The sequence below is a fragment of the Corvus hawaiiensis genome, chromosome Z (assembly GCF_020740725.1).
Source record: "Corvus hawaiiensis isolate bCorHaw1 chromosome Z, bCorHaw1.pri.cur, whole genome shotgun sequence".
Taxonomy (NCBI): domain Eukaryota; kingdom Metazoa; phylum Chordata; class Aves; order Passeriformes; family Corvidae; genus Corvus; species Corvus hawaiiensis.
The window spans coordinates 1,529,549-1,555,426 of NC_063255.1; the positions used below are offsets into that span (position 1 = coordinate 1,529,549).

General features: G+C 46.9%; 3 protein-coding genes and 2 non-coding genes across 17 annotated transcripts in view; all 5 read left to right on the forward strand.

Annotated features, from left to right (window-relative positions):
- Nucleotides 1–5,354: 5,354 nt before the first annotated feature.
- On the forward strand, nt 5,355–9,770 carry RPL17 (ribosomal protein L17). The gene is made up of 7 exons (XM_048292668.1): nt 5,355–5,402; nt 5,754–5,806; nt 5,898–5,938; nt 7,186–7,320; nt 8,230–8,328; nt 9,026–9,217; nt 9,675–9,770. The coding sequence occupies exons 2-7, from the start codon at nt 5,767–5,769 to the stop codon at nt 9,720–9,722; spliced, it is 555 nt and encodes a 184-aa protein (XP_048148625.1). The 5' UTR covers nt 5,355–5,402; nt 5,754–5,766; the 3' UTR covers nt 9,723–9,770.
- On the forward strand, nt 5,610–5,678 carry LOC125320594. Its single transcript, XR_007201213.1, has one exon. It is a non-coding gene; the product is annotated as a small nucleolar RNA SNORD58 (small nucleolar RNA).
- Nucleotides 9,287–9,355, forward strand: LOC125320593. Its single transcript, XR_007201212.1, has one exon. It is a non-coding gene; the product is annotated as a small nucleolar RNA SNORD58 (small nucleolar RNA).
- Nucleotides 9,771–10,165: 395 nt separating the features above from the next.
- On the forward strand, nt 10,166–13,459 carry CZH18orf32 (chromosome Z C18orf32 homolog). 4 transcript variants are annotated; one of them, XM_048292615.1, is made up of 4 exons: nt 10,166–10,252; nt 10,709–10,795; nt 12,376–12,612; nt 13,266–13,459. In XM_048292615.1, exons 3-4 carry the CDS (start codon nt 12,385–12,387, stop codon nt 13,338–13,340), a joined length of 303 nt encoding a protein of 100 aa, XP_048148572.1. In that variant the 5' UTR covers nt 10,166–10,252; nt 10,709–10,795; nt 12,376–12,384; the 3' UTR covers nt 13,341–13,459. The 4 variants fall into 4 exon arrangements, with proteins under 4 accessions (XP_048148572.1, XP_048148571.1, XP_048148573.1 ...); XM_048292614.1 differs by lacking the exon at nt 10,166–10,252 and adding an exon at nt 10,259–10,551; XM_048292616.1 differs by lacking the exon at nt 10,166–10,252 and having other exon boundaries at nt 10,259–10,795; nt 12,371–12,612.
- A 5,512-nt stretch (nt 13,460–18,971) lies between these two features.
- DYM (dymeclin) overlaps nt 18,972–25,878 on the forward strand; it is a 211,246-nt gene continuing 204,339 nt past the window's right edge. For 4 of the 10 annotated variants that reach the window (XM_048291038.1, XM_048291041.1, XM_048291044.1 and 1 more), the window contains exon 1: nt 18,973–19,099. The gene's annotated coding sequence lies outside the window, so the exon portion shown is untranslated. Of the gene's footprint in view, nt 19,100–25,878 lie in introns of all 10 variants that reach the window. The other 6 variants (XM_048291045.1, XM_048291042.1, XM_048291043.1 and 3 more) reach the window with 3 other exon arrangements.

The window sequence follows — 25,878 nt, forward strand, 5'->3', positions numbered from 1 at the left end:
CTTCAGCAGTGGTGACAGCGAGGACAGATACTCGGTTGTCGTGACGCTGAGCTCCCCAGCTCTTTCCTCACCCCTGCTCTGGGTACAGCATACACACGACAGAAATTATTTAAATAGGATGTGCAGCTAACCTCTCCTTGCAAAGAATTGTCTGTGTTTTAGGAGGACTCGCAGGGCATCAAAAGCATTTCGGTTGTTCACATGTTTTAGATGATACACTTATGATGAGTTATATATGTACATGTATATACAGATAAAAGCACACAAATATAGGCATATAAATAACTTATCTGCTTAAATAAGGATCTTCTGGCTCCCTATGGAAGCATCTCTTCTTAAAAGCCACAGGGAGGAATATATAACATAACTGAGCTCTTCAAGTGACCAAGACAGAATTGCTGATGCAGAGCAAATCTCTGATGAAGTTCAGTCCACCTTTTGGAGGTGCATTTCCCCCTTTTCCATGTAGTGAAAGGACAAGGGGGAATGGCTTCCCACTGCCAGAGGGCAGGGCTAGATGGGATTTTGGGTAGGAATTGCTGTCTGTGAGGGTGGGCAGGCCCTGGCCCAGGGTGCCCAGAGCAGCTGTGGCTGCCCCTGGATCCCTGGCAGTGTCCAAGGCCAGGCTGGATGGGACTCGGAGCAACCTGGGACAGTGGAAGGTGTCCCTGCCCATGGCAGAGGGTGGGATGGGATGATCTTTCAAGTCCCTTCCAACCCAAAACATTTAACGAATCTGTGATTCTATGATCTTGCTCCTGTGACTCACTACCTGGCTGAGTAGATTTTAAGATGCTCATGGAGAGCCCTTTAGCTGGAGAACTTGACTACCATGTGTCCAAATGACACTGTTTTGCTGACTGTGGGAGGAAAAGGCAAACAGTGGGGGTGAGCTGTGCTCTGGAGGAGCCATGCATCTGGGACAAGGAGGACAGGAGACCATAGGCTGGTCAGCAGAGAGTATTTCAGAGAAAGAAGGTGTAGGCAGCTATCTGATGGTTTGAAAGCCCCAGTGTTTGCAGCATTCAAGCTGGTTTCAATTTATAATGTCTTTGTCTTCAAGATTTTCTGCTTAAACATTAGGACAAGGAACCATTTGTGTGTAATTTTGTGAATGACAGTTTAATATCCCCACATAACCCTTGGACTCCAAAAGCTGTGTCTCTAAGAGAAATGCCAAGATATCTACAAAAGGATTTGACGAATTGGCTTCCATTCCCGTGCAAAGAACAGGCCAGGCCCTCTTCTATAGCACAGCAGATACGGGGTGTGCTTTAGCAAGCTGGAGTTAAGCTTGGTTAGTCAGCCCAGTGTTTCTATGTGTTCTAGGGGTTTTAGCACAGCCCTTCCTGTGTCTCCACCTGCCCCTCTGTTAGAAGTGACTGTCCCAAGCTGGGTGTGTGCTTGAGCTGAGTGTCAGCCTGGAAGGTGAGCAGGAAGGTCCCCTGGCTGGAGATGAACTCCATGTGGTTTTAGACCTGCCACAAAAACATAACCCCAGCCAGTGAAAACGTAACTCCAGCCAGTCTTGCCACTCACCTGTCCCTCTGGTCAGGAGGGATGATGACTGTCAGGGACATTGGCTGATTGTCAGCTCCTAGTACCACTGATAAGGCCACTTATTTACCCACAGCTAAAGACACAAAAGGACTTATGTGAGAGAACGCTCCTGTACCTATACACTCCCTGCTGCCTGCTGGGCCTTTCCACGGCAGGATAAGGGGTGCAGCCCCCTTCCAACCCCAGGAGTACAGCCACAGGAGAGAATCATGGGATCAGTGAATGGTTTGAGATGGAAGGGACCTTAAAAGTCATCCAGTCCCACCCCCTGCCATGGGCAGGGACACCTTCCACTGTCCCAGGCTGCTCCAAGCCCCATCCAGCCTGGCCTTGGACACTGCCAGGGATCCAGGGGCAGCCACAGCTGCTCTGGGCACCCTGGGCCAGGGCCTGCCCACCCTCACAGACAGCAATTCCTTCCCAATATCCCATCCAGCCCTGCCCTCTGGCACTGGGAAGCCATTCCCTGTGTCCTGTCCCTCCAGGCCTTGTCCCCAGTCCCTCTGCAGCTCTCCTGGAGCCCCTTTAGGCCCTGCCAGGGGCTCTGAGCTCTCCCTGGAGCCTTCTCTTGTGCAGCTGAACAGCCCCAGCTGTCCCAGGCTGGCTGCAGAGCAGAGGCGATAACAGAAACTTCTGCTGCCATTGTGATCAGCCCCTCATGGGAGGATGTTCCCAGCAGGAGCTCCCAGAGCACAAAGCGGAGGTTCGGCTCAGGTCCAAGCACAGCTGTGTGTTTGCTGTCTGTACTTGCTGGGACAGCAGACATGTCCCTGGGCATGCACAGCACAGGCACCGGGGCTGGGCAGTATGGACAGGGGAGCAAGAGGGATGGCACCAGCAGAGTTTAAGGTAAAGTCCTGTGGAATTGAGGTACCAGTACCATCAGGAGGCAGCTGCTTCCTATGCAGGAGTTTTCAGGAATATGATTTTGGACTCACCTGCCTGAATTTTCTGCTTAGGATCCAAAAGCTCTCTTGGAGTCAGCTCATACTACCCAAATATCCAAGGCAGCTGGTGCAGTGGGGGAATAACCTGGTTAAATCCCAACAAGAGCTCAAGATCAGCTGCCTCAGCCCTGATCCTAACACCAGGTATGCGCTAGCCTGCCCCTGAGAGCACTTGTCAAGCTCCCACCAAAGCTGAAAACAAGCATTTCAGGGAAGGAGTCACAGCCCCAAGGCTGCTGGAGCTCCAGGAGCATTTGGACAACGCTCTCAGGGATGCACAGGGTGGGAGTGTTGGGGTGTCTGCGCAGGGCCAGGAGCTGGACTCCATGACTCTCCCTGGTGGGACCTTCCCAGCTCAGGATATTCTGTTGTTCTGTGATACCCTTCCACCATTGCAAGCCCTCAGCAGCTGAGCAAAACAGTTCCACCTGTAGGGAAACAGAAAATGTATTTATTTTGGGTTTGATTGATGAACACAGGTGATAACCCCCATCACGCGTCAAGCACTTGTGTTTCACACGTCTCCTCCAGCTTTCCTAGAACATCTCCTTGCTTCTGTGCTCTGCTGCCAAGAAGCAGCTGTTTGAAAAGGTGCTTCCCATGGAAAGACCGGGTTCCTGCCCCAGCAGAAAACAGAGGAAGGTGCAGAGGGAAGGGCAGACAGGATGAAGAAAAAGAGTTGCATTCAGGTATGTTCTGAGAGGGGATTCCCACAGTATGGTGCAGAAGGCTGTGGAATATGTGCAAGTGTTTGAGGACAGCTTTAGACAGTTTAAATTTATTGTACCTGGAAACTCAGTGCTATATAGCATTCCCCAGAGCAGCTGTGGCCGCCCCTGGATCCCTGGCAGTGTCCAAGGCCAGGCTGGACGGGGCTTGGAGCACCCTGGGATAGTGGAAGGTGTCTATTCACATAGCAGGGGGTGGGATGAGATGATCTTTGAGGTTTCTTCCAAACCACTCTGTGACTGTATGATAAAGAGAACAAGTAATATTTGCCCACATGCCAGCATGTTTCCCTCTTTGAGATCAGTGCTTGAAAGTTGCTTGGAGACTTTGCAGAGAGCTTCTCTGAAAACAAAGAAAAAGGCACATTTTAAGGCAGGTAAATGGAGAGCTGCAGTAACAACTAGAGCTCTTACAGTTTTTAGCCAAGTAAATATTTGTGTTAGCTCAAATATTTTCCTCTTCCTATCTGGGTGAAATCCTAGCTGCAGAGCTTTGGGGCTTTTTAACCCTAAACAAGAGATCCAAAAATAGCCACCTGCTCAGAGCCTTTACATGGGCAGCAAGTTCCTCCTCTGCTCATTTCCAAACTCAGTTAAACCCAGGCTCTCGTGCTGGGGAGGTGCCTGCACACCAGATTACTGCCCTCTCAGGAATATGTCTCTTATTTTTTTTCCCCATTCTGTCAATTTTTTCTCCATGAGACTTTTGCTGCAGCTGGGCACCACTTTCAGGAAACAAATTGCTTTTATTGAGCTGCTTCCCAAGCAGTTCCAGTCGCAAATGCTGCCTAAAATGGAAAAGAAAAATCTTTTCTTTTAATGAGTCAGTCTGTGATTATTTTATAATGGTGCAGTAAATACCAGTTGAGGTTTATAAATATGAATTTGAATGAATCTCTGCGTTCTGGTCTCCTGGACACCTCTGTGAGCGATGTGCTGCTCTATTCCCATCCTGAGCTGCCATCTAATGGTGAACACGGTGGTGGCTGCTGGGATGGGAATTGGACTGGATTATTTTAAAGGTCTCTTCCAAATTTAACAATTCTGTGATTTTAGGTGGGGGGTTGGATTCTGCTCCCAGAGAACAATGGACAGGAGGAGAGGACATGGCCTCAGATTGTGCCAGGGGAGGTTCAGGTTAGACACCAGTAGGAGTTTCCTCATGAAAAGGGGTTGAAAGGGGAGGTGTTGTAGTCCGAGTTCCTGGAGGTGTCCAAGGAAGGCCTGGACATGGCACTCTATGCTATGGCTGGTGACAAGGTGGGGATTTGGCACAGGTTGGACTCGATGATCTCGGAGGGCTTTTCCAACCTAAATGATCCTGATTGATTGAATCACAAAATACCCTGAGCTAGAAAGTACCCACAAGGACCATTGAGTCCAGCCCCTCAACAATCTCTGTGCATCCCTGGCAGCGCTGTCCAAACGCTCCTGGAGCTCTGGCAGCCTCGGGGCCGTGCCCATTCCCTGGGGAGCCTGGGCAGTGCCCAGCACCCTCTGGGGGAAGAACCTTTCCCTGATCTCCGACCTAAACCTCCCTGGCACAGCTCCAGCCGTTGCCTGCATCTTGTCAGTGGTCACCAGAGAGAAGAGATCAATGCCTGACCTTCCTGCTCCCTCACGAAGTTCTAACCGCGATGAGCCTCCCCTCAGTCTCCTCCAACTGAACAGACCAAGTGCCCTCAGCCGCCCCTCATTCGGCTTCCCCTCGAAGCCCTTCACCATTTCCGTAGCCGTCCTTTGGACGCTCTCTAACAGTTTGATACTTTTGTTATATTGCGGTGACTAAAATCGCTCACAACGTTCAAGGTGAGGCCGCACCAGTGCGGAGCGGCGCGGGGCAGCCCCCTCTCTCGATCGGCTGGTGGTGCTGTGCCTGATGCACACTAAAAGCACCTGTACCATGAGCGGAGGGCGAATACCGCGGTGTCTTTCCCCACGAGAGGGTGAATACCGCGGTGTCTCTCCCCATGGCAGGTTTTATTCACAAGGACGGCCAGAGAACCGCTACCCGCACACCCAGCCCTCACGGCACGACACTGCCGCCATCTTGGGGAGGGGCGGGGACGGGGCGGTCGCGGGCCGCCCCCGTCCGAAATCTCGCGAGATGCGCGCGCGCTGCCGGCGCGCCCCGCCCTTCCTCTTCCTCTGCCGCCACCGCCCCGAGGTGAGGAGTCATGGCTGGTCCCGTCCCACGCCATCCGCCGCCATCTGCCCCCATCCCGCCCCATCCCCGCTGGCACCGGCGTCTCGGACACCGGGGTCGGTCCAACGTGCCCCGCGCCCGCGGTATTCCCCGGGATGGCGCGCGGGAGGACGGGGAGGGATGCGGATGCGGGGCGCGGTGATGGGGCAGGCCTGGGAAAATTCGTGGCTGCGATGATGACTTTCTTAGGACACCTTTGGATGTAACTGTGAAAAGAACACGTAATTCCTGAGCAGCTGCGGCGGTAAGGGGAGCAATCCGGGTTCTGCGTGCCAGCGTTGGAAATTTAATGTTTTAACTGGTGTTTTTCAGCTAAGCTCTCAAGATGGTGCGCTACTCCCTGGATCCGGAGAACCCCACGAAATGTGAGTTGCTGTTTTAGGAGAGTTCGTGTGGGATTTCACGGAAACCGGTGAGGTTTTGATTTTAGAACTTGGTCTTTTTTCTCTTTTGCAGCATGCAAGTCGCGAGGATCTAACCTGCGTGTGCACTTCAAGGTAAGGAGTGTGTGAGTAGCAGGAATTGCAAGTTCATACGGTGTTTTACTGGTTTTTTGTTAGTTTTTGTTGGTTTTTTTTTTAAAGAAGCCTGGACTGGCTTGGGTTGAAAGGGATTGTGAGGATTATCTCGTTACTCTCTGTCGTGGTTAGGGCCTGAGCTCCCGTCCAGCCTGGCCTTGGACACTGCCAGGGATCCAGGGGCAGCCACAGCTGCTCTGGGCACCCTGTGCCAGGGCCTGCCCACCCTCCCAGACAGCAATTCCTATCCAATATCCCATCTAACCCCTCTTTTTTGGGAAGTGTCTTTTATTCTTTAGTCGTTAAGTGATTGCTGTTAGCTTCTTGTAATGGTCTCCATCCACAAAAAATAAAAGAGTCTGTATCTTAAAATTGTCTCTGTCTAATTCAGATAACTACATACAGCAGGGAAACAGTTGCAGTGAATTTATCAGACACCGGGTTAGTGTTTGGTGTGAAATTTGTCTAATTTCCCCCACTCTTTTTGGTTGTGTGGTGTTTGCCACAAGGATCTCAGTTCCTTTGGAAAAGGCTTAGGTGCAGAAAAGAAATCAGAAGTGTTATTTAAACAAAAAGCCCAGCACTTAGCAGATCCTTTTTTGCTCAGTGTAATACAACGTTTTCACATTGTTTTCCTTTTTTTATTATAAACAGGTTGGATTATAGTTAGAGCTGGCTTACACAATTAGTAAATGCTGTTTGAAAGACTGATCTTCTGTCCTTAGTTTTTATTTGAGCCTTTTTTTCTCTATAATTCCTTCAGAGAAAACAACATTGTTAACAATTGTCACAATGTTTCCTCATCAGTTTCTGTGAGGTGCTGTGTTTGACATTTTTGTGACTTTTTTTTAAGAATTTATCCATTAGGGTCTTGCTTTTTTAGATTAGTGGCCAAAGAGGAGCTATGAAAAGCACTTAAATTACACTTTTATTGAGAGTTACAAATTTCCTTGTTGGATTTAGCCACTGCTTAAAAAAAGAAGTGTGCTGGACCCATAGATTCACTAGTGGCAGTCATACCAAGGGTTAGAAAAGTGGGTAGCAAAGAAAAAAGTGTTGTTAATTAATTATTTTTCACTCTTTGACTTGGGTTTTTTTCGGTAAGTGCTGCATTTGTAGCCAAAAGAATTGTATCCAGCGAGGACAGGGGAGCGGTTGTGGTTGTGCTCATGCTGTCTCTTGGAAAGGTGCGTTCAGAGGATCTTTTCTGTGCCCTGTGTCGGTAGAACACCCGCGAGACCGCGCAGGCCATCAAGGGCATGCACATCCGCAAGGCCACCAAGTACCTGAAGGACGTCACCCTGAAGAAGCAGTGTGTCCCCTTCCGGCGCTACAACGGCGGCGTCGGGAGATGCGCCCAGGTGAGCTCCTGGGAAAAGGTGATGTAGGGATGGTGTGGACGTAGTCTTGTCATTTTTTGATAGTGAACTTGCTTTAAAACACAGAATCGCGGGGTGGTTTGGGTTGGAAGGGACTCCAAAGCTCATCTCACTCCAATCCCCTGCCATGGGCAGGGGCATCTTCCACCAGACTGGGTTGCTCAAGACAGAGAAAAAGGTGGCTCTTAATTCCAGTAGATGCATCTACTTGAAGTGTATGCATCTAGCTGGCAGCATTGAATAAAGGGATGAAATTTTGTTGGGTTTGGTGCACAGCAAAATAGAATAGATTCTAATCCATTCTAATCTGTAAGATCTGGGGTCTTCAGCGCAGGAAGGACATAAACCTGTTGCAGCCAGTCCAGAGGAGGCCACCGAGACGCTCCAGGGCTGGAGCCCCTCTGCTCTGCAGCCAGCCTGGGACAGCTGGGGGTGTTCAGCTGCACAAGAGAAGGCTCCAGGGAGAGCTCAGAGCCCCTGGCAGGGCCTAAAGGGGCTCCAGGAGAGCTGCAGAGGGACTGGGGACAAGGCATGGAGGGACAGGACCCAGGGAATGGCTTCCCAGTGCCAGAGGGCAGGGCTGGATGGGAGATTGGGAAGGAATTGCTGTCTGTGAGGGTGGGCAGGCCCTGGCCCAGGTTGCCCAGAGCAGCTGTGGCTGCCCCTGGATCCCTGGCAGTGTCCAAGGCCAGGTTGGACGGGGCTTAGAGCAGCCTGGGACAGTGGAAGGTGTCCCTGCCCATGGCAGGGGGTGGGACTGGATGAACTTCAAGGTCTCCTCCAACCCAAACCATTCTGTGATAATGGCAAGTTAAAAGTGTATAGTAGGTCACTTAAATGGAGTTGTACCAGGTCAAAAGCAGGACTGCCATTGTTGTCCTCTCATTCCAGGCCAAGCAGTGGGGCTGGACGCAGGGCCGGTGGCCCAAGAAGAGCGCGGAGTTCTTGCTGCACATGCTGAAGAATGCAGAGAGCAACGCTGAGCTCAAGGTGGGTGTTACAAAGTGGTGGTGTCGTGGTGTGTGTTGGCACCCCTGGCCTGGGTGTCACTGACATGGAGAGCCACTTCCCAGCTGCTTTGTCCACAGAACTGAATTGTATGGAGGCTTTGGTGTGGCTCCTTGTTTAAGCAGGCTATGTGTCTTCTTCAAGTTAAAATGGTACCAACAGTTGTTCACAGGAAAAAACTAAACTAAAAAATTTTCACTCAAAAGGTCTGCTTAGAGATCTTAAAATCTGTGAAACTGAGATGTGCAGACTCTTGGTCAGTTTGCATCTTTGTTAGAGTGCTTAATTTGGTAGCTTTGTTGGCAGTGTTGGAGTAACGCCACTTAAAGGTGATGCTTTTAAGTAACCACAAAATAAGCATAAACAATGAGCCATTGGCATAATTCTAAAGTATTTGTGATGCGTGAGGGTGTGATTTTGATTGGCGCTTGCTTTGGTAAGTCTTCATGACCCTGCCTAGCTCAGCAGTTCCAATGGTAAATCCTTGGAAAACCTCAGCTACATGGCACCACCAAGCTTGGCTGTTTCATTGGTGAATGCTTGGAAAACCCTTGGCTCCATCATACCACCAAGCTTGTCTGAGTGACAGCAGTGGTGTCTGGGGTGATTACTCACATTTTTGCTGCAGAGATGGTTTATCTGAAGATAAAAATGGGTCACAAGTTTTATTCCTTTCCAGGGTCTCGATGTGGATTCCCTGGTCATCGAGCACATCCAGGTGAACAAGGCTCCCAAGATGCGCCGGCGCACGTACCGGGCGCACGGCAGGATCAACCCCTACATGAGCTCCCCCTGCCACATCGAGATGATCCTCACAGAGAAGGAGCAGATCGTGCCCAAGCCAGAGGAGGAAGTCGCCCAGAAGAAAAAGGTACCGCGTGTTGTGTGCTCCGTTCCTGTAACGGTGTTAGGACAGCCGAGTGTCCGGCACAGAGAGGGGTTGCTGTGATGACTATCTTAGGACACCTTTGGAATACCCATGAAAAAAAATTAGGTCTTTCTGAGCAACCCCATTTTAAAATTATTAACACGATACTAAGCGCTTTAAAACCCTGAGAACTTTTTTTTTGTTGCAGAGGGGGTTTGTTCTTTCCTCCCTCACAGCAGATGCAGCATTCCCAGACTCTGTGTGTGAACCTGGGGTGTGTGCAATAAAATGACTGGAGTTTAGAGCCTGCAAGCAGTGTAGTGCGTGTAGGGACTCCATGTGCAGGTGTGATGAGTGTCATTCATGAGGGAATTCCTAACAGCTCTCAGCACTTGTAAAAGATAACTTAAGAATGTTTTGGGAATTTCACCATTTTCTTCTTTCTGTGTTTGTTTCCCAGATCTCCCAGAAGAAGCTGAAGAAGCAAAAGCTAATGGCTCGGGAGTAAATCTGCATGGACAGATGTACATAAATAAAGTTTTAAAATTTGGATTGATTCTGTTGCTCTGCTGCAAGTTCTGACCCAGCGCTGGGCGTTGCTGTGGGACAGAGGCAGTGAATATTATAGAATCATAGCAATGGTTTGGCTGGGAAGGGATTTTAAAGTGCATCCAGTTTCACCTCATGGGCAGGGACACCTCCCACTATCCCAGGCTGCTCCAAGCCCCAATGTTCCGCCTGGCCTTGGACACTGCCAGGGATCCAGGGGCAGCCACAGCTGCTCTGGGCGCCCTGTGCCAGGGCCTGCCCACCCTCCCAGACAGCAATTCCTTCCCACTATGGGGCAGTCAGGCCGGGCCGCGTGTCCCGCGGGGCTGTCCCTCCGCTCCCCGCTTCCCGCTCCGGGATAACCGGGATAACCGTGACTCCGCCCCGCGCTGGGGGCGGGGCCCGCCGTGCCACGTGACGCGCGCTGCCGCCTGCCATTGGTCGGAAGCACCGCCCCGGAAGCGCGGGTCCGTTCCGGTGCGGGCGCAGGTGGGTGCGGAGCACCGGGAGCACCGGGAGCACCGGGAGCAGGGAATGATCCCTTGCCCACATCCTATCTCACCTCGCCCGCCGCCGCCACTCCGCACGGCCCGCGTGTGCCCGGCAGCGCCGGTAACCGGGGGCGCACGGGCTGTACCGGCCCCAACCGCCCTCGGAGAGCGGAACGGCAACGCTTGACATAAGTCCCTCCTAGTCTGGCTCGTCCTTCATGGAAAAGGGGGAAAACCCGGCGGTTTTGCCCATGTAGCGTTTCCCAGCCGCTGGGAGCAAAGCGCTGCCGTGCCGAGGTTTGCCCGTCAGCGTTTTCCGCGCTGGCCCCGCGTGTGGGGGCTGACAGAAACCAGCAACACCGCCTGTGCAAAAAAATAGCTTGCCGGTTAAAGCCTGACCACCTTTTCATTCTCCTTTTTTCCCCTCTTTTGTGCTTTTTTCCTTGCCAACCAGGTGGCGGAACATCACCAAGTCGCAGAAGGAATTCATCAGGACGGTGTCACACCCTGATCCCAGGGATCGCTGGTGCATCCGGCAGAGGTAGGGATGCTTTTTTGGCCAGGAATCTTCACAGGAAGCGGCTGCAGAAACAACACAACACGTGCTGTTTCCCTAGAAAAGAGCATGGAGGGACAGGACACAGGGCATGGCTTCCCGGTGCCAGAGGGCAGGGATGGATGGGATACTGGGAAGGAATTCCTGGCTGGGAGGGTGGGGAGGGGCTGGGATGGAATTCCCAGAGTTGTGGCTGCCCCTGGATCCCTGGAAGTGTCCAAGGCCAGGGGCTTGGAGCAGCCTGGGATAATGGAAGGTGTCTCTGCCCATGGCAGGGGGTAGAAGGAAATGATCTTGAAAGTCCCTTCCAACCCAAATAATTCCGTAAGTCTGAAGTGACTTCACAGCCAGAAGTGTTCCCTCCAGCCACTTTCTTCAGCTTCTGGATGAATCCACAACATTTTGCTGGAAATTTAATATTTAGGAAGTTCTGGTGGAGAGAGTACCTGAATTTTTTTTTTAAGTAAGTTTAAAGGATTAACTCATTTGTGTTATCTCAATGTAAGATTCCTCTCTGACTTCAGAGAGTAGTTTTAAATGGTATTTGAAGCAGCCAGAACAGAACCTGGCTGTACGCAGCTGGAAATTGATTTTTTTTTTCCATAGGGCTAAAAATCTTCAGGATAGCTTAAAAAAAAAAGCAAAACAAAACTGGTCCCTAGTGAAGTGTGCACATCTGCCTCTTCATTGTCCATTTTGGAAAGCTTTTGTTTTGCTTCTTGGTGTGAGAATTGAGATGTCAGCAGCCTAGAGAGGGGAACTGTGAAGGGCAAAGTTGTGTGGCAGCAGAGTGTGCCTAATGTTTTGTTCATCAGCTCTGGCAGGGACAGGTCTGGCTCTAATTAACTGCTTCCTCTCCCAGTTAGACCTCTCTCCCCCCTTGCTTTGCTTTTCTGTTTTTTTTTTTTTTTAGCATAGACTCCAAGGTGCCAATTTTGAAGACTTCTGGGGTTTCAGAGAGAGAGGATGGTTCCTTTTCTAGTAGTTAATTGTATGGGGTTGGTGTGGGATCCAGTGAGGCCAGGAGGAAGAAAGTAACCCATATTCTATTTCTCTCAAATCCTGACTGGAATTCTCTTCCCTTCTCCCATTGTCCTGCCCTTCAGTGGTAACCCACTGGATGGATTACCTTTCTACTGTCTGATTTCTCCTTAAGTAAAAACGGAATAAGCAAAACAAACCCTTTGGACTCTTAATATAGCAAGAACTGGGCTAATATCTGCAGCTTGCTGCTTAAACTGTTTTTGTGTGGTTTAATCAAAACCACTCACTTCCTGAATTTGTTTTTCTTAGTTGCATCTGTAGGACTGATGAATTAATAGCAAATTGGTTTGGTTTTTTTGTTAAAATGGCAAGAATGTTCCCTTTGTTGGAGATTTGATAACATTGGAACACACAGCATTTTTTAAACTTCAACAGCTAATTTATAATTACAGAATAATCTATGTTCGGGTATCAACGATGTTTTTTATTTACTATTTAAATACTGTCTGTAGCTTGCAGCACACAAACACTGCCACCCTAAGCTGTTTTTTTCCCCCCTCACCACCTTTGCCCCAGCACAGGAGGGAGCCATGGTGTGCATTCCGTGCATCGTGATCCCTGTTCTGCTCTGGCTCTACAAGAAGTTTGTGGAGCCCTACATCTACCCCGTGATCGCGCCCTTCATCAAGCGCGTGCTGCCTAAGAAGGCTGTGCAGGAAGGAGCAGATGCCAAACAGGGGCCAGCAGGCAGCGCTGGGGACCCTCAGGGACCTTCAGCCACCAAAAGAGACCAGGAGGATGGATCTGGAAGCCATAAAGTAAGATTAATTCACCCAGCTAACCGGGGAAAGCTCCAGGATGGGCCACCCAGTGGTAGTTCAGGGCAGGCACCACAGGAGGGTGAATAGTTGGGTGTATGAACAGACCTTTTGGTGGTTATTTTTGTAGAAACAGCAGTTACCACTACCAAGCCAGCTAGAAATAGTTTCTTCAAGGCAGCTTCTGGTCTCAGAGGGACAGGAATTGCACCCGTATCCTGAAACAGCTTAATTAATTTTTTTTTTTTTTTAAAGACTGGCTGTTCTTTCAGAGAAGAAAAAAGTCAAATACTTGGTAAATCACAACAGATGTATGAAGCAGAAATTAAAAACAACCCCCTCTCTTCAGCTAGCTCTGCCACGCATAGTGGGGGAAGGTGCTTAGTGCATATAAATTATGCTTTTGTTATTTATCTTCTATCAAAATGCAAGGACTTGTAAATGTTGTCACTGCCCTCATTCCTCCCTTCCCCCTGAAGCAATAATTACTGTAAATCTACACAGACACCACCACTTTTGGTTCTTGCTCCGTATTTCTTCACAGGTCTTCACCGGCCTTGCTTCTAAAAGCCATTTTTGTCACCAGCTGTTCTTGTTTTAGGTGTGAAGTTCTAATTTGACATCTCATTAATGACACTCTCTTTTATTTGCAGTCTGAAAGCAATGGCGTTGCAAATGGAACCACTGCAAAGAGATCCGCAGCAGCTCATGACAAGAAAACGGCTTAAAGGAGTTAATTCCTAAGGATTTTATTCCCTCGTGTCCAGTATGAACTGCTGATATTCCTCTGACTTTGAGACTTTTTTCTTTGCACATTTCAGCTGAATAAAAAACTTCACTGCTTGCAGGAGAGAGTCTCTTTTGCCTTTAAAATGGCAGCCGGCTCATTTGTTGATGTAAAATATTTGAGAGCTGAAGTTCTTGTATTTTTCTTGCTGGAACTACTTTTCATCTCCCATCTGTTTGGTGTGATTAGAGTTTAGGTTAAATAACATACGAATACATTATCTATGGAAGGTAAATGTATCTTAGCATCTTGATGTCACTAAGTGCTAGTGCAATACTTGAGGCTTTCACCTTAAAGGCTCTATCTGTTCTTGGTGAAGAACTGTGGACTGCATTGTGACAACAAAAGCTCATCGTTTATCTATGAAGAGTTTAGATTTTCCATGTCAAATCTATGGATGAGCTAAAGGAGTTATGCTACATAAAAATTTTACTTAGCTTACTGAAAGAAAAAGGTCTTGATGTGATATTTCCATTAATTATTTTCCTTGAAATATCATGCCTTTTATTTTCCTGAAGATGAGCAGCAGAGGCATGATGCAAGAGAATGTTGCTTTATGTTCCATTCTGGTGATTTAAAATGGTGCTGTTCTGGCTTTAAAAAAAAAATCCAACATACAACTAAAACCTCTTTAACATGCTTATGTAATTTTAATTATAATAAACCAGGATTTTACGTAAAAATAAGTCGCTTCATACAATTATTACACAGAATTCTTAGGCTTCAGAGCTATAAACACCTCAAGTGGTGACAAAATCTTTGGAAACCTGGAGACAGGCCCCAGACAGAAGGAGGTCCCAAAATAACTGAGTGCATGATGAAGTGAACTGGGCAAGCTTTGCCTCCTCCTGGGAAGATGGATTCTGCTGCTGACTTGCATCCCAGCTGTGAAGGGATTTAAGTGTCCCTATGCTTAGTAAGGGATAGAAGTGGTAATTCCTGCTTTTTCCTGTCTGCCAAACCAGAGAGCTCTTTAAAAGATGCAAAATTAAACCATTCCAGCAGTTTTGGATTGGTCTTTATGATTTAATTTCCCTAAAATCCTCCCTCGGGCAGGCCTAAAAATGCACCTTTTTATACAGGTAGTCCTTGAACCGTCACTGTCTTATTCTTGTAACCGTGATTTCTCTCACCAGATAATTAATTACTCCAGTATCTAATTTTGCCCACCCAATGCCTGTGGTGAGATGCCTCATTTTCTGCCAGTGCCTGGTTTGGTCAGACGTGGTGTGAATCGATCTGCAGCATTCACAGATGTGCCCCTGTAGTCACAGCCATGCCTTTGCAATGAGCTCAGTCCCAGACACCTCCGTGTGAGCTCCTGATTAATGCTGTTTGCTCCCCTTAATGAGTGAGTCTGTTCGGACCTGAATTTGGAATTGCTCTTTAACCAGCTCTTACCTCATCTTTGGGACATGACCCCCCATTGGATCAGAGTAACACAGCTTTCTCCTAGATCAGGGAATCCCAGGGTCATTCAGGTTGGAAAAGACCATCGAGTCCCAGCCGTGCCTGATCCCCACCTTGTCACCAGCCCAGAGCACTGAGTGCCACATCCAGGCATTCCTTGGACACCTCCAGGGATGGGGACTCCAACACCTCCCTGGGCAGCCCCTGCCAAGGCCTGACTACCCTTTCCATGGGGAAATTCCTGCTGGTGACCTACCTGAGCCTCCCCAGCCCAGCGAGGCCGTTCCCTCTCCTCCTGTCCCTGTTCCCTGCGAGCAGAGCCCGACCCCCCCGGCTGCCCCCTCCTGTCAGGGACTTGTGCAGAGCCACAAGGTCCCCCCTGAGCCTCCTTTGCTCCAGCCTGAGCCCCTTTCCCAGCTCCCTCAGCCGCTCCTGGGGCTCCAGCCCCTTCCCAGCTCCGTTCCCTTCCCAGGACACACTCCAGCTGCTCCATGTCCTTTTTGTCCTGAGGGGCCCAGACACAGGATTGGAGATGCCTCAGGCATGCCCAGTCCAAGCTGCAACTTTGCAGCTAAACAAGAATATGTGTTCTGACATCCTGAGCATTGCTGAAGAGATTGTCCCTTCCATGCTGTTTTAATATGTTGGGCATCTCATAAACAGGCCATAGTTTTAGAGCATATCCGCCTCTAAACAGCTGTGTACACAACAAAGAGTAGAGCAAGAACTTTACTGGGCCTCCTTTAATCTGTAAATGTATCCAGTCAATTTATGAAGTCTGCATAATTAATTTTTTTTAGTTATTTAAGATATTAATACAGAAGGAAGTGCATCGAACAGTAACATAAAAAATAAAGTGTACAGTAAATTAGACTGCAGGCTGCACCAGGCTTCCAGCTATGTGCCAGCACTGTATTTAAGCACCAGGCCTTCTGAGAAAATTATGAAAACAGGCAGATAATGCAAGTAAGATGACACATTTATGCTCTCTGGAATGGTGTTCCACTGCTTTTATTAGCTGCAGTTGAACCGTAAAGTGAGCAATCCACATCACAAAACTTTCTGTGTGAGGCACTTCACTGGAAGTCCTGTCAGGAGATTTGTGTTGTAACTCCTCTGCCCCTATTCTTTTTCAATAATAGGTCAATAGTCCTGTTGTGTTGTGAATAGTTAAATAAAAATCAGGTGAAAGCAAAGGCCCAAGCCTGGGCAGGAGTGCGGGAATATTAGTGCAGTAATATTACCATATCCCGCAGCTGTAGGGAGGAGGAGAGAAATCCAGCAGGCAGGAATTGTGCAGCAAGATTGATTTATTTAATTATTTTACAAACTCTTTTATAGACTTTTTTCTTCATAGTCTAATTGGACAAAGGATCAGCCACCCCTTAGGGGTGATTGGCTAAAATCCTAAAACATCCATTGTCAAAATATTTTCCTACTGTACTATAAACAAAGCTCGGCAAGATCGCAGGTGTTCATGGTTTATAAACTCTGCTAATATCTTGTGTGAGAGAGAAAAGTATCCCATGGCTTAGAAACCAGCAGGAAAATTCCTTGCTAACAGCATTTTTGTATCCACACAGGAGATCATCTGCTGGGATGCAAAGGAGTGCACAAAGCCTTCTTTAAGAAAAACAAGCAGCCAGAAATTAAGGAAATCCTCATGTGAGAGAATAATATCTATCAAGTGAGTTGAATTTCACTGAGAAAATTCCCCTGTGCTCATTACTCGCTAAAAACAAGATTTACAAAAGGTTTAGGCACCTGATGGTGGCACATGGACATCTACCAGAATTTCCTAGACCAAGTAGCAGCTTCGTTTACACTGAAGACAGAAAATTTCAGAGTTGGCATCTTTGGGGGACCACAGTACTGCAAATCTAGTCCTAAGTTCTTCAGCATTAAACCTGTCTGGCTTTATTTAAATACTATTGAGGAAAGATCAGTAAATCAACATTTGAAAAGCCATCATTCAAATAAACTAATTTCAAGTATTTTTTCATAATGGGAAGGTCTAAATGGGATGTGGTACCTTCTGTATGTTGGTTTGCACAGGTAGCTGGATGCCAAGAAGTTAATTGAAGACAACATTTAAACAAATGCAAGTATATGCCAAAAATTTTTAAATAAAAATTAATTAATTTTATGTTTCTAATTATTTTGATGGGCCTGATGCTGAAAGGAAAGGAAATTCTAGCGTATTAAATTGCACATGATCAGCTGCTAAGAATGTCTAAACTGACAATAAAGTTAAATTCTGAGCTAATGACAGTTAACACAATATGCTATTATTACCCAGATGTAGCAGTCATGTCCCAGCTGAATTCTGGGAGATGTTGGACGTGCTGCTGGAGTTCAGACCTCGGAGTCATTCCTTCATCATTTCTGTACAATGCAGAACATTGTTGCTGAAAGAACAGTGGCTCCAGAGGTTGCAGGTAAAGGAAATGAAGAGAAATTTAATTTACACTTAGGTTAACTGAATCTCCTTCAGTGAGAAGTAATTCCATTTCATTAAACTGCCTAAGACATGGAAGAAGGGATTATCTTCCTTGTGCAGTTTCCTGCTTGTTAGAGCACGCTCGCTGCACCAAATCATATTTTGGTTGTAACAGACTGCCATTATTCCTGTTTTCAGTGAACCTGGCTGCAGTAATTTAATTGAAAAGGCCTAGAAGGCAATGTTTGCCATGGTGATTCTTTTGCGTTAGAAATGCTTTTAGATGGTAGTGCTGTATCTTTCGCTGTTGTTTTAGAATCATGGAATGGTTTGGGTTGGACGGGGCCTTAAATCTCATCCCATCACACACTCTGCCATGGGCAGGGACACTGTCCACTATCCCAGGTCCAGCCTGTTTATGTTTCACTGTCATCCCAAAGCCCCGTCCAGCCTGGCTTTGGGATGACAGTGAAACATAAATTGACATGTTATGAAGAGATGTGTTCATACACACAGATGTAGTAATGCTTGTTTTTGGCGTGGGGATTGCTCTACAGCTCCTTTTTTTTTGGCATACGGTGTTTTATAGCCGTGCTGTTGACCACACACCGCCTCTGCAGCCACAGCCATTCCCATCAAACGCTGTGTGAACACCAGGACAAGCCCCATGCCAGGACTGTTGCTGTACCGTGGCAATGTTTACACGGGGTCACACCCCACATGCACTGTTTGCAGACGTGCTGTTGCCACGCACAGCCCAGGGACAGGGATGTGTAAGAGCCCGGCTGGGGATTTGCTGTCAAACACCACATGGAGCATGGAAATAAACTCAGGACTACACTGGGAAGGGTTTCCCTTTTAATGACACAACGGGTACTTTGGAACCTGCTGTTGATGGCACAAACCTGGCTTTAGAGATGAAGGTTACCCTTGGACAAGCAATGATTTAAAGCAGCATGAGGGCAGGATGGGGCCTGGTAAATCTTCCCACCCCCAGGTATTCACTGTTGATCCCATTTTGTGGGCTTAACTCATGTCCCACTTAAAATGTGGGATGCAGAATAGAGAATCAGAATGAATCCCAGAATAGTTTGGGTTGGAAGGGAGCTTAAAGTGCATCCCACACCTTCCACTGTCCCAGGCTGCTCCAAGCCCCGTCCAGCCTGGCCTTGGACACTGCCAGGGATCCAGGGGCAGCCACAGCTGCTCTGGGCACCCTGGGCCAGGGCCTGCCCACCCTCCCAGACAGCAATTCCTTCCCAATATCCCATCCAGCCCTGCCCTCTGGCACTGGGAAGCCATTCCCTGGGTCCTGTCCCTCCATGCCTTGTCCCCAGTCCCTCTGCAGCTCTCCTGGAGCCCCTTTAGGCCCTGCCAGGGGCTCTGAGCTCTCCCTGGAGCCTTCTCTTGTGCAGCTGAACACCCCCAGCTGTCCCAGGCTGGCTGCAGAGCAGAGGGGCTCCAGCCCTGGAGCATCTCGGTGGCCTCCTCTGGACTGGCTGCAGCAGCTCCAGGTCCTTGTGCTGTTGTTCCCCAGGGCTGGGGCAGCTCTGCAGGTGGGGTCTCCCCTGAGCGGGGCAGAGGGGCAGAATCCCCCTCCCCTGCTGCCCACGCTGGGGATCGGCCCAGGGCACGGGAGGTGTTATGGCCGCCCCGCCCATCATGGACTACAACTCCCGTCGTGCCCCGCGCGCCGCCCCGCGCGGGCTTCGCGCACGCGCAGCGGAGCCGCGCCGGCGACGTGGAGGCGGGCGGGGACCGTGAGGGGCCGTGAGGGGACCCGGGAGCGGCACCGGCCGAGGTACCCCGCCACCGACTCCGCCACCGACCTCGGGCCCAGGGCACGGATGGTAAGCGCGGCCTCGGCGGTGCCTTCGAGGGGCATGGGCGATGGGTGGACCCGGCGGGCGCCGGCTCCGAAGGGGGCCCCCGAGATCCCCCGGTTGCCCCGACGTCACCGTCCCCTCGTGGCGCGGGCCTGTGTCGCGATAGATGAAGGGATACCTTGCGTAATTCGACACCGGCGCTGCGGAGAGTTGCCGAGGCACCGGCACCCGCCGTGTCCCTGCCCGGGCTGGGGCATCTCCAGGGATTCTTCACAGGGTTGCCGGGTTGTACCTGTGTTCCTTAGGGATCCAGGAATCGATCCCTCGCTGGGTCCCCTGGATGTCCTTGTGTCCCTTAGGTATAAGAGGATCCCTGCCAGGGTTCCCAGAATGTGCCTGTGTCTCTTTATCCAGACCTTGAGTGCTCCCTGACAGGGATCCTGTGATCCCTCAGGGCCCTTGGGATGTCCCTGTGTCCCGTTAAATGCGCCCAGGACTGGAAAGCCAGAGGTTCATACCCATCTTTTTCTTTTGTGCTCGTAATGATACTTATTTTTCATGATTAGATGATAAATTGACTTATTTTCCATCCTGTTCTTGAGAACCAGAGGCTTTTCTAGTGCTCTGCAGCATCTCAGATCTTCTGGGGCTCACTGCCTCCTCACTTCTACCACATGGTTTTCATACTTATGAGTGATAATATTTATCAAAAGTGAGGCATATTTTAGTTTAAAATTGAATTGGTATCTCACCTTAGTTGCCAGGTTTTGTATTACCTCATATGCCTTCGTGCCAAGCACTGTTTGTTTATTTATTTATTCTTTTTAATCTCTTGTGCTGGGCGTAGGGAGTTCGTGGGGCCATAATCTGATTTTTTCCTTCTCCTGTGCTGAGGGATAACGTGCTGGGCTGTAGTTCTAATCATTGTAGGTATTTGCAGAAGTAAGTAAGCTGCTGATATTTCCATCAGGGCTCACTTTTGGAGTGCAGGAGAGCGGAAAGAGGCTCCCGGGTGGTTGGGTCCAGTGTCCCAACGCAGAGTTGTGTAATCCCGCGTTGTGTCAATTCCCAACTGAAAAACGTTCAAGGTGCTCCAGCTGGGGCGACTAAAACATTGCCATTGCTCCTTAGATTGTCAGGAGCTTGGGAAGGCCTCGTGCTGTCCTTTCCAGGGGCTGTTTTCTTTTTCCATTGCTGCTGCATCAGCAGAGGCCCATGGACTGCCCAGGGAATGATGGACCCAGCTCAGCACTCTCACCTGGCTGAAGCATCCCTCAACTCCTCTTCCAGTCCTGTGCTGATGTTTTACTAGCAGAGCTTCTAATCCCTCATATTTCCCGCTAAATCTCTAAAAAAAAATATTTATAGCAAATTATTGCTATACTCAGATGGCTCTGGTGCTTCCTTCCAGTGATTTTATCAGATTAGTAGGAAAATTCTGAGGTCATAGAATCCCAGACTGGTTTGGGTGGGGAAGGACCTTAAGGATCATCCAGTTCCACCCCCTGCTATGGGCCTTCCACTGACACCTTCCACTGTCCCAGGTTGCTGCAAGCCCCATCCAGTCTGGCCTTGGACACTTCCAGGGATGGGGCAGCCACAGCTGCTCTGGGAAACCTGTGCCTCAGCACCCTCACAGCCAGGAATTCCATCCCAATATCTAATCCAAACCTGCCCTCTGGCAGTTTCTAACATGCTGTGTTTTTAAGATGTTAAGATGTTATTAACATGCTGATGACTGACAAAAGTCACTAAATGGAAGAAATGCTGTTTGGTGTCTGATGAACTGATGTCAAAGTATGATTAATGACTTTAACAGTATTTTTTAAAGTGTATTCTCTAGAGTGGAAAGTCTATTGCACCTTGAAGTAATCCCACACCCTGGAAAGTACAATTTAATTTGCAGTGGATCCTGAAGATAGGTGATACAAATCTTGATGTGTAATATAATGTAAAATTATTACACATACAAAACAGATTTGTCTTTCTGCATAACATGCTTTTTAATGCTGTAGATAGATCTTCAGCTGTGAGAAACTTTAAAAGCAGAGACAAATAATCCTGTTGCAAAAATATGGTTAATGCCCAAATTGTGGAAGAGTACAGATACCAAAATAGTTGTGTAAGCTTTGAAATATATTAAAATATACCAATATTGAAACAAATGCAGGCCTTTTGATGAACATCTGAGCATCTGTCTGAAGCTTAAAAGGTGGTTGAGTTATCTTTTTGAAACATTGCTTTGGCCATTAGGCAGGTTTTACTTACGTCTGATAGTGAAAGATGGAGGAAATATTTGTGTGTAACAGTAATCTTAACATTCCTTTCATATAGAAGCTACTTGATTTATTAGATCATGCTAGGTTTATTCTGGCTTGTGTCATATTCAACCCAGCTGTCCCTTTTAATTATGGTAGAAAGAGTGAATTACTTTTGATTTATTTTTAGATAGGTATAGTGAGGGGTTTTTTTTAAAAAAAGAGGGAAGGGGCAGAGTCCTCAAAACATTCTCATATTGAACAAGATTTCCAACACTATAATCCTTCACAGATTATCAGGGAGTTGGTGTAAAACTGGTTTTGAAAACCATTGCTGTATTTGTGGTAATAAAACTCTCTTTCTGATCCTGGTAAGAACGTAAGGTCAAACCAGCAACATTGCTTCTGATGAGCAGTATATTCTTAAGCTGTAAAGTCAGGTCTCAGTATGGGTTGTGCATATTCTTGATTTGCTTTTTTTTTGAGCTCCATATCCCTTTGATATTCTTGTTTAAAGTTCAGTTTGTTGTTCTCATTTTATAGTTCCAGCACACCTGTCCTGGCTGGCAGCAGGAATCTCACTGGTGAGAGCAAACAAAACCTTTACAGAAATACCTGCCCACTGCAAAGAGTGGAGATAGTATTTGAATTTTCACTTCTTGAAACTTTTGAAAAATGTGTTATTTACCTGTAATAGTTTTGTAACAGGTGTAGAGCCTTTTACACAGAAATTACAAGGTGTGCTTGACCCAGCCTTCTTCCTTTCTGACAGTGTTTACTAATTGGATTAAAGAATTTATTTCTGCATGTACTCCAAAACACAGTAGCTGTGTTTAAGTGCTGACCTTTTCTTGGGGTATTGGAATGTAAGAGTAAGGATGGAGGTAACTTTTTTAATAATTAAATTTTTTTATAATTGTCCCCACACCACCTTTCCTCCCCTCTGTGATAGAATGTTGTTGTAACACTGATGCTGACATTCTGCTCTCAGATTGGTAGGCTTGGTGCAGTAGTTATTTTATAACATATTGTGTAGGAATTTCAACAGAAAAGTGATCTTTATAGTTTTTGTAGCTTTAAATTTTAAGTCTTAATAAATTTTATGTATGTAGAGGTTTTTGAGCCTTCAGGGAGATTTGGGAGTGTAACTGCCAGCACTAAAATGAACAAAATTGAGGACTCCTTAATTGATCTCATGGGATTTTGTATTAATGTACTAGAGATATGTTTTGTTGCATAAATTGCTTTGTTTGTAAATTGGGCAAAAAAATCCTTAAATGCTATAAATGCTTGTTTACCTGTAAAAGTCAAGTAGGAGCTCTCTGAAGTTCTTAATAGAAAGGCATTTGTGAGATTCACACACAGGATTCAGCAAAAGCTTCCTCAAGAGGTTTGACACGTGCCTGCTGCCCTGCCCTGATAAAACACGGTGACTGAGGGAATAGAGGACCAAAAGCTTCATACAGATTAGTTGTGTCACTATTGGGTACGTGCTCATGGAAAGGCCAATACATGTTGGGTGGAAATATGATAATTTTGGGGTTTATTTTGCTGGAAGCCTGTATTTGTTTATTGGAGTTTGGGGCCATCAGGTAACATTTTAATATTTTTTAGAGCACTCTGTATCAGAAGTTCCTGTTGTGAGGTGAAAGGCTGGAATGGCATTTTTGTGTAAAATATTTTTGATCTCTTATAACTTTAGAGAAAAGAAATTTGAGCAAGGTTGTTTTTTTCCTCCTATGAGTCAGTAGTTCCAGTTCAGGACAAGGCTTTGAAGGTGACTTGTGAAGATGACTAGTAGTTCACTTGAAATAAGGTGTTTTGAGATTAGTAATTTAGCATCTCCTTATCAAAATTAGTAGATTTGGTGATTAAAGATCAGCAGAATGGATCACCAGTAACCTGGAGGTTAGAGATTAGATATTATTATAAAGAGTGTATGAAAATGTGTTAGTTTTCTGAGATGACACTGAGAAACAAGATCAGTACATCTTAGTCTCATTTATAGAATTTAGGTTTTCACTTTTCTGTCATCCTTTCAGAGCACTTTATTAAAATGTGACAAACTGTGTAGGGTGAGCTGTCAAAGACAATAGCATCCCTTGTTGAGCAGTTTGGGGGAAGTACCATGACATCTGGGCTCACTCACATCCAAGTTCTTCTGCTTGAAATACTCTGTCTCACCATGAAGGTTTTGAAAAATCTCTTCTTCAGTTGTGAGGAGAACAACTGTCCCGTAGGTGGGATATGAAGGAAGCAGATTGTGCTCTTCAGAATTAGGCTTTTATTGATGACTGACTCCCACGAAAATATTGTGGAAAAGGAACTGGAGCAGAAAACACAGCATCGTCACTCGTTTTTTCAGCTGCTTGCCTTCCCTGTGAGGGGCCTTCTTTGCCTGCAGTAAATCTATCAAGATTAATCACTTCTGCTACGTGCAAGGCTTCAGTGGAACCCAGAAGGACCATGCTGATGTCACTGCACTGCTGCTTGATTCAGGTTCTTACTGTGGAAGGGGAAGGCACTAGAACAGAGCAGGAGAACCAAAAGAGATGCTGTATTTGTTCACCCAGCTGAGTAAACAGTGGGCAAGTCAGATAATTTATGTTGAGAGCTGCCTAAAGACCTTAAGATGTTGGGGTTTTTTTATTTTTTTGCATTGTGGGGAGCACTTCATAACTCTGTTGCATTTCTTACTGCCATCCAGAAGCGCTTCTGTCCTAACGTGCTGAGCTTTATAGGAAGATGTTTTGGTACCTGGTGAATAGCTAGTGTGCTGTGCTGCTGCAAAGATAGGTTAGAGGGTTGTATCATGATCCGTGACAGTAGCCGTCAAACTTGGTAGTGTCTGAAAAGTAGTGGGTAGAGGAAAGACAGGATTATCTGGAAAGCCATGAGAGGTGGTATTGGCCCCCAAGCTGCAAAGATAGACCCCTACATGGTCAACCAAGGTTCTCTAAAAGAGCTCATCTTTGTATTTTTCACAAAAGCAGCTTGCCTGTCTGCTACTTTTCACAAAACTGTGTTTTTTGTGGTTTGGGGTTTTTTTTGGCAGGGGGAGACTTTTGAGTCTGAACAGTGTCAGCATGTGAAAGTAAAACGGGTGGGTAAAGGGAGCTGGAGAAAGAAATGGAAGGAGTGGTTGCTGAAAAGACAGTAGAAAAGGGGAGGAAAATTACCAATCAGTATAAAGTAAAATGAGCAGAAACAGTCTTTCCTGTGTAACTCATTAACTTAAAAACAGTAGGAAACTTCTTTAAATGGTCATGAAGGATGCGTTTATTCCATTCTGAAATCTCCCAGGCTGCTTGGTTGTGGCTAACTTGTGTATCAGAGAAGGTGAATTCTTAACAGTGGTTTGATAGTGTTTGAAGATTGCTAGGCATTAAGTTATAGCTGGAATATTTTGACTCATTAACATGCTTTAAAAACAAAGATTATTTCAATGCTCTTCTCTGATTTAAAATGGCAAAAACTACTAAAGTCTGAGGATTGTAAAGATTTTTTTTCCCTAAAGATCCCTTTTACTGGCGTAAATTGTTATTGCCAGATATTTCTGCATCATTAGTTTTGCTTAGCAAAATCTTACCAATTTAATTGGTAAAACCAAAGTTCTTACAGTTTTGTACCTCTTTATGTGAAAACTAGTGAATGATGTCCTAGTATGAATGAAGTATTTGCATAACTGCATTTTGTCTTTGTAGAAAGATAATATCTCATTTCTTGGGTTTTTTTTTCAGCCTTGATAGCACCACCAAAACTTCCCCAAAACAATTCCCCAAGCAGTGCGAGTGAATAAACACTTAATGTGCCTAGAAAACTACAAAGTTGCTCAGAGAAGTTGTGGCTAACCCATCTGTGGGAAGTGTTCCAGGCCAGGTTGGATGGGGCTTGGAGCAACCTGGGATAGTGTCCCTGCCCATGGCAGGGGTGGAATGAGATGGCCTGTAAAGGTGGCTTCCAACACAAACCATTCTATGAATCTATGAAATATTACTGAACATGAGTGAGTAGTCAGAATTCAAATATATTGTGTGGACAGTAAAATTCAAATATTGGAGCTGAACAATACATAGTGTTAATGTAAGTTCTGTGTTTTCTGTTGTATGGAGAATTACGTATAAATATATTGCAGTAGTCTCATAATTCTGTGGCAAGCATTATGTTAGGATTTTGTGGGATGCTTTAATGTCTCATGGGTGAAAGATGGTCTGAAACCTGCAGGTCTTGATACAAGTAGGAATCAGCCAAAAACCTCAGTGCAGTGCTTTGGTAATACTGAATGGGCAGCATTGCATCTCATGTTCTCATCTTTACAGTGGCTCTGGCTGCTTTGCTTGGAAGGAAAACGATGTCCATTTGCTTTAGTTCATAAAGCTGCGAACTGTAAAGGTAACCAGAGTCCTGCTATGTATGGAAATGAATTTTTTGTTAGGTTTTCAAATGTTTTCAATATTTTCATGTGGTTGTGTTAAAGACCCAACCTAGTGACCAGATCTCAGATGACATTGTAAAATCATGTGCATGACCACCTCAAATTCTTAC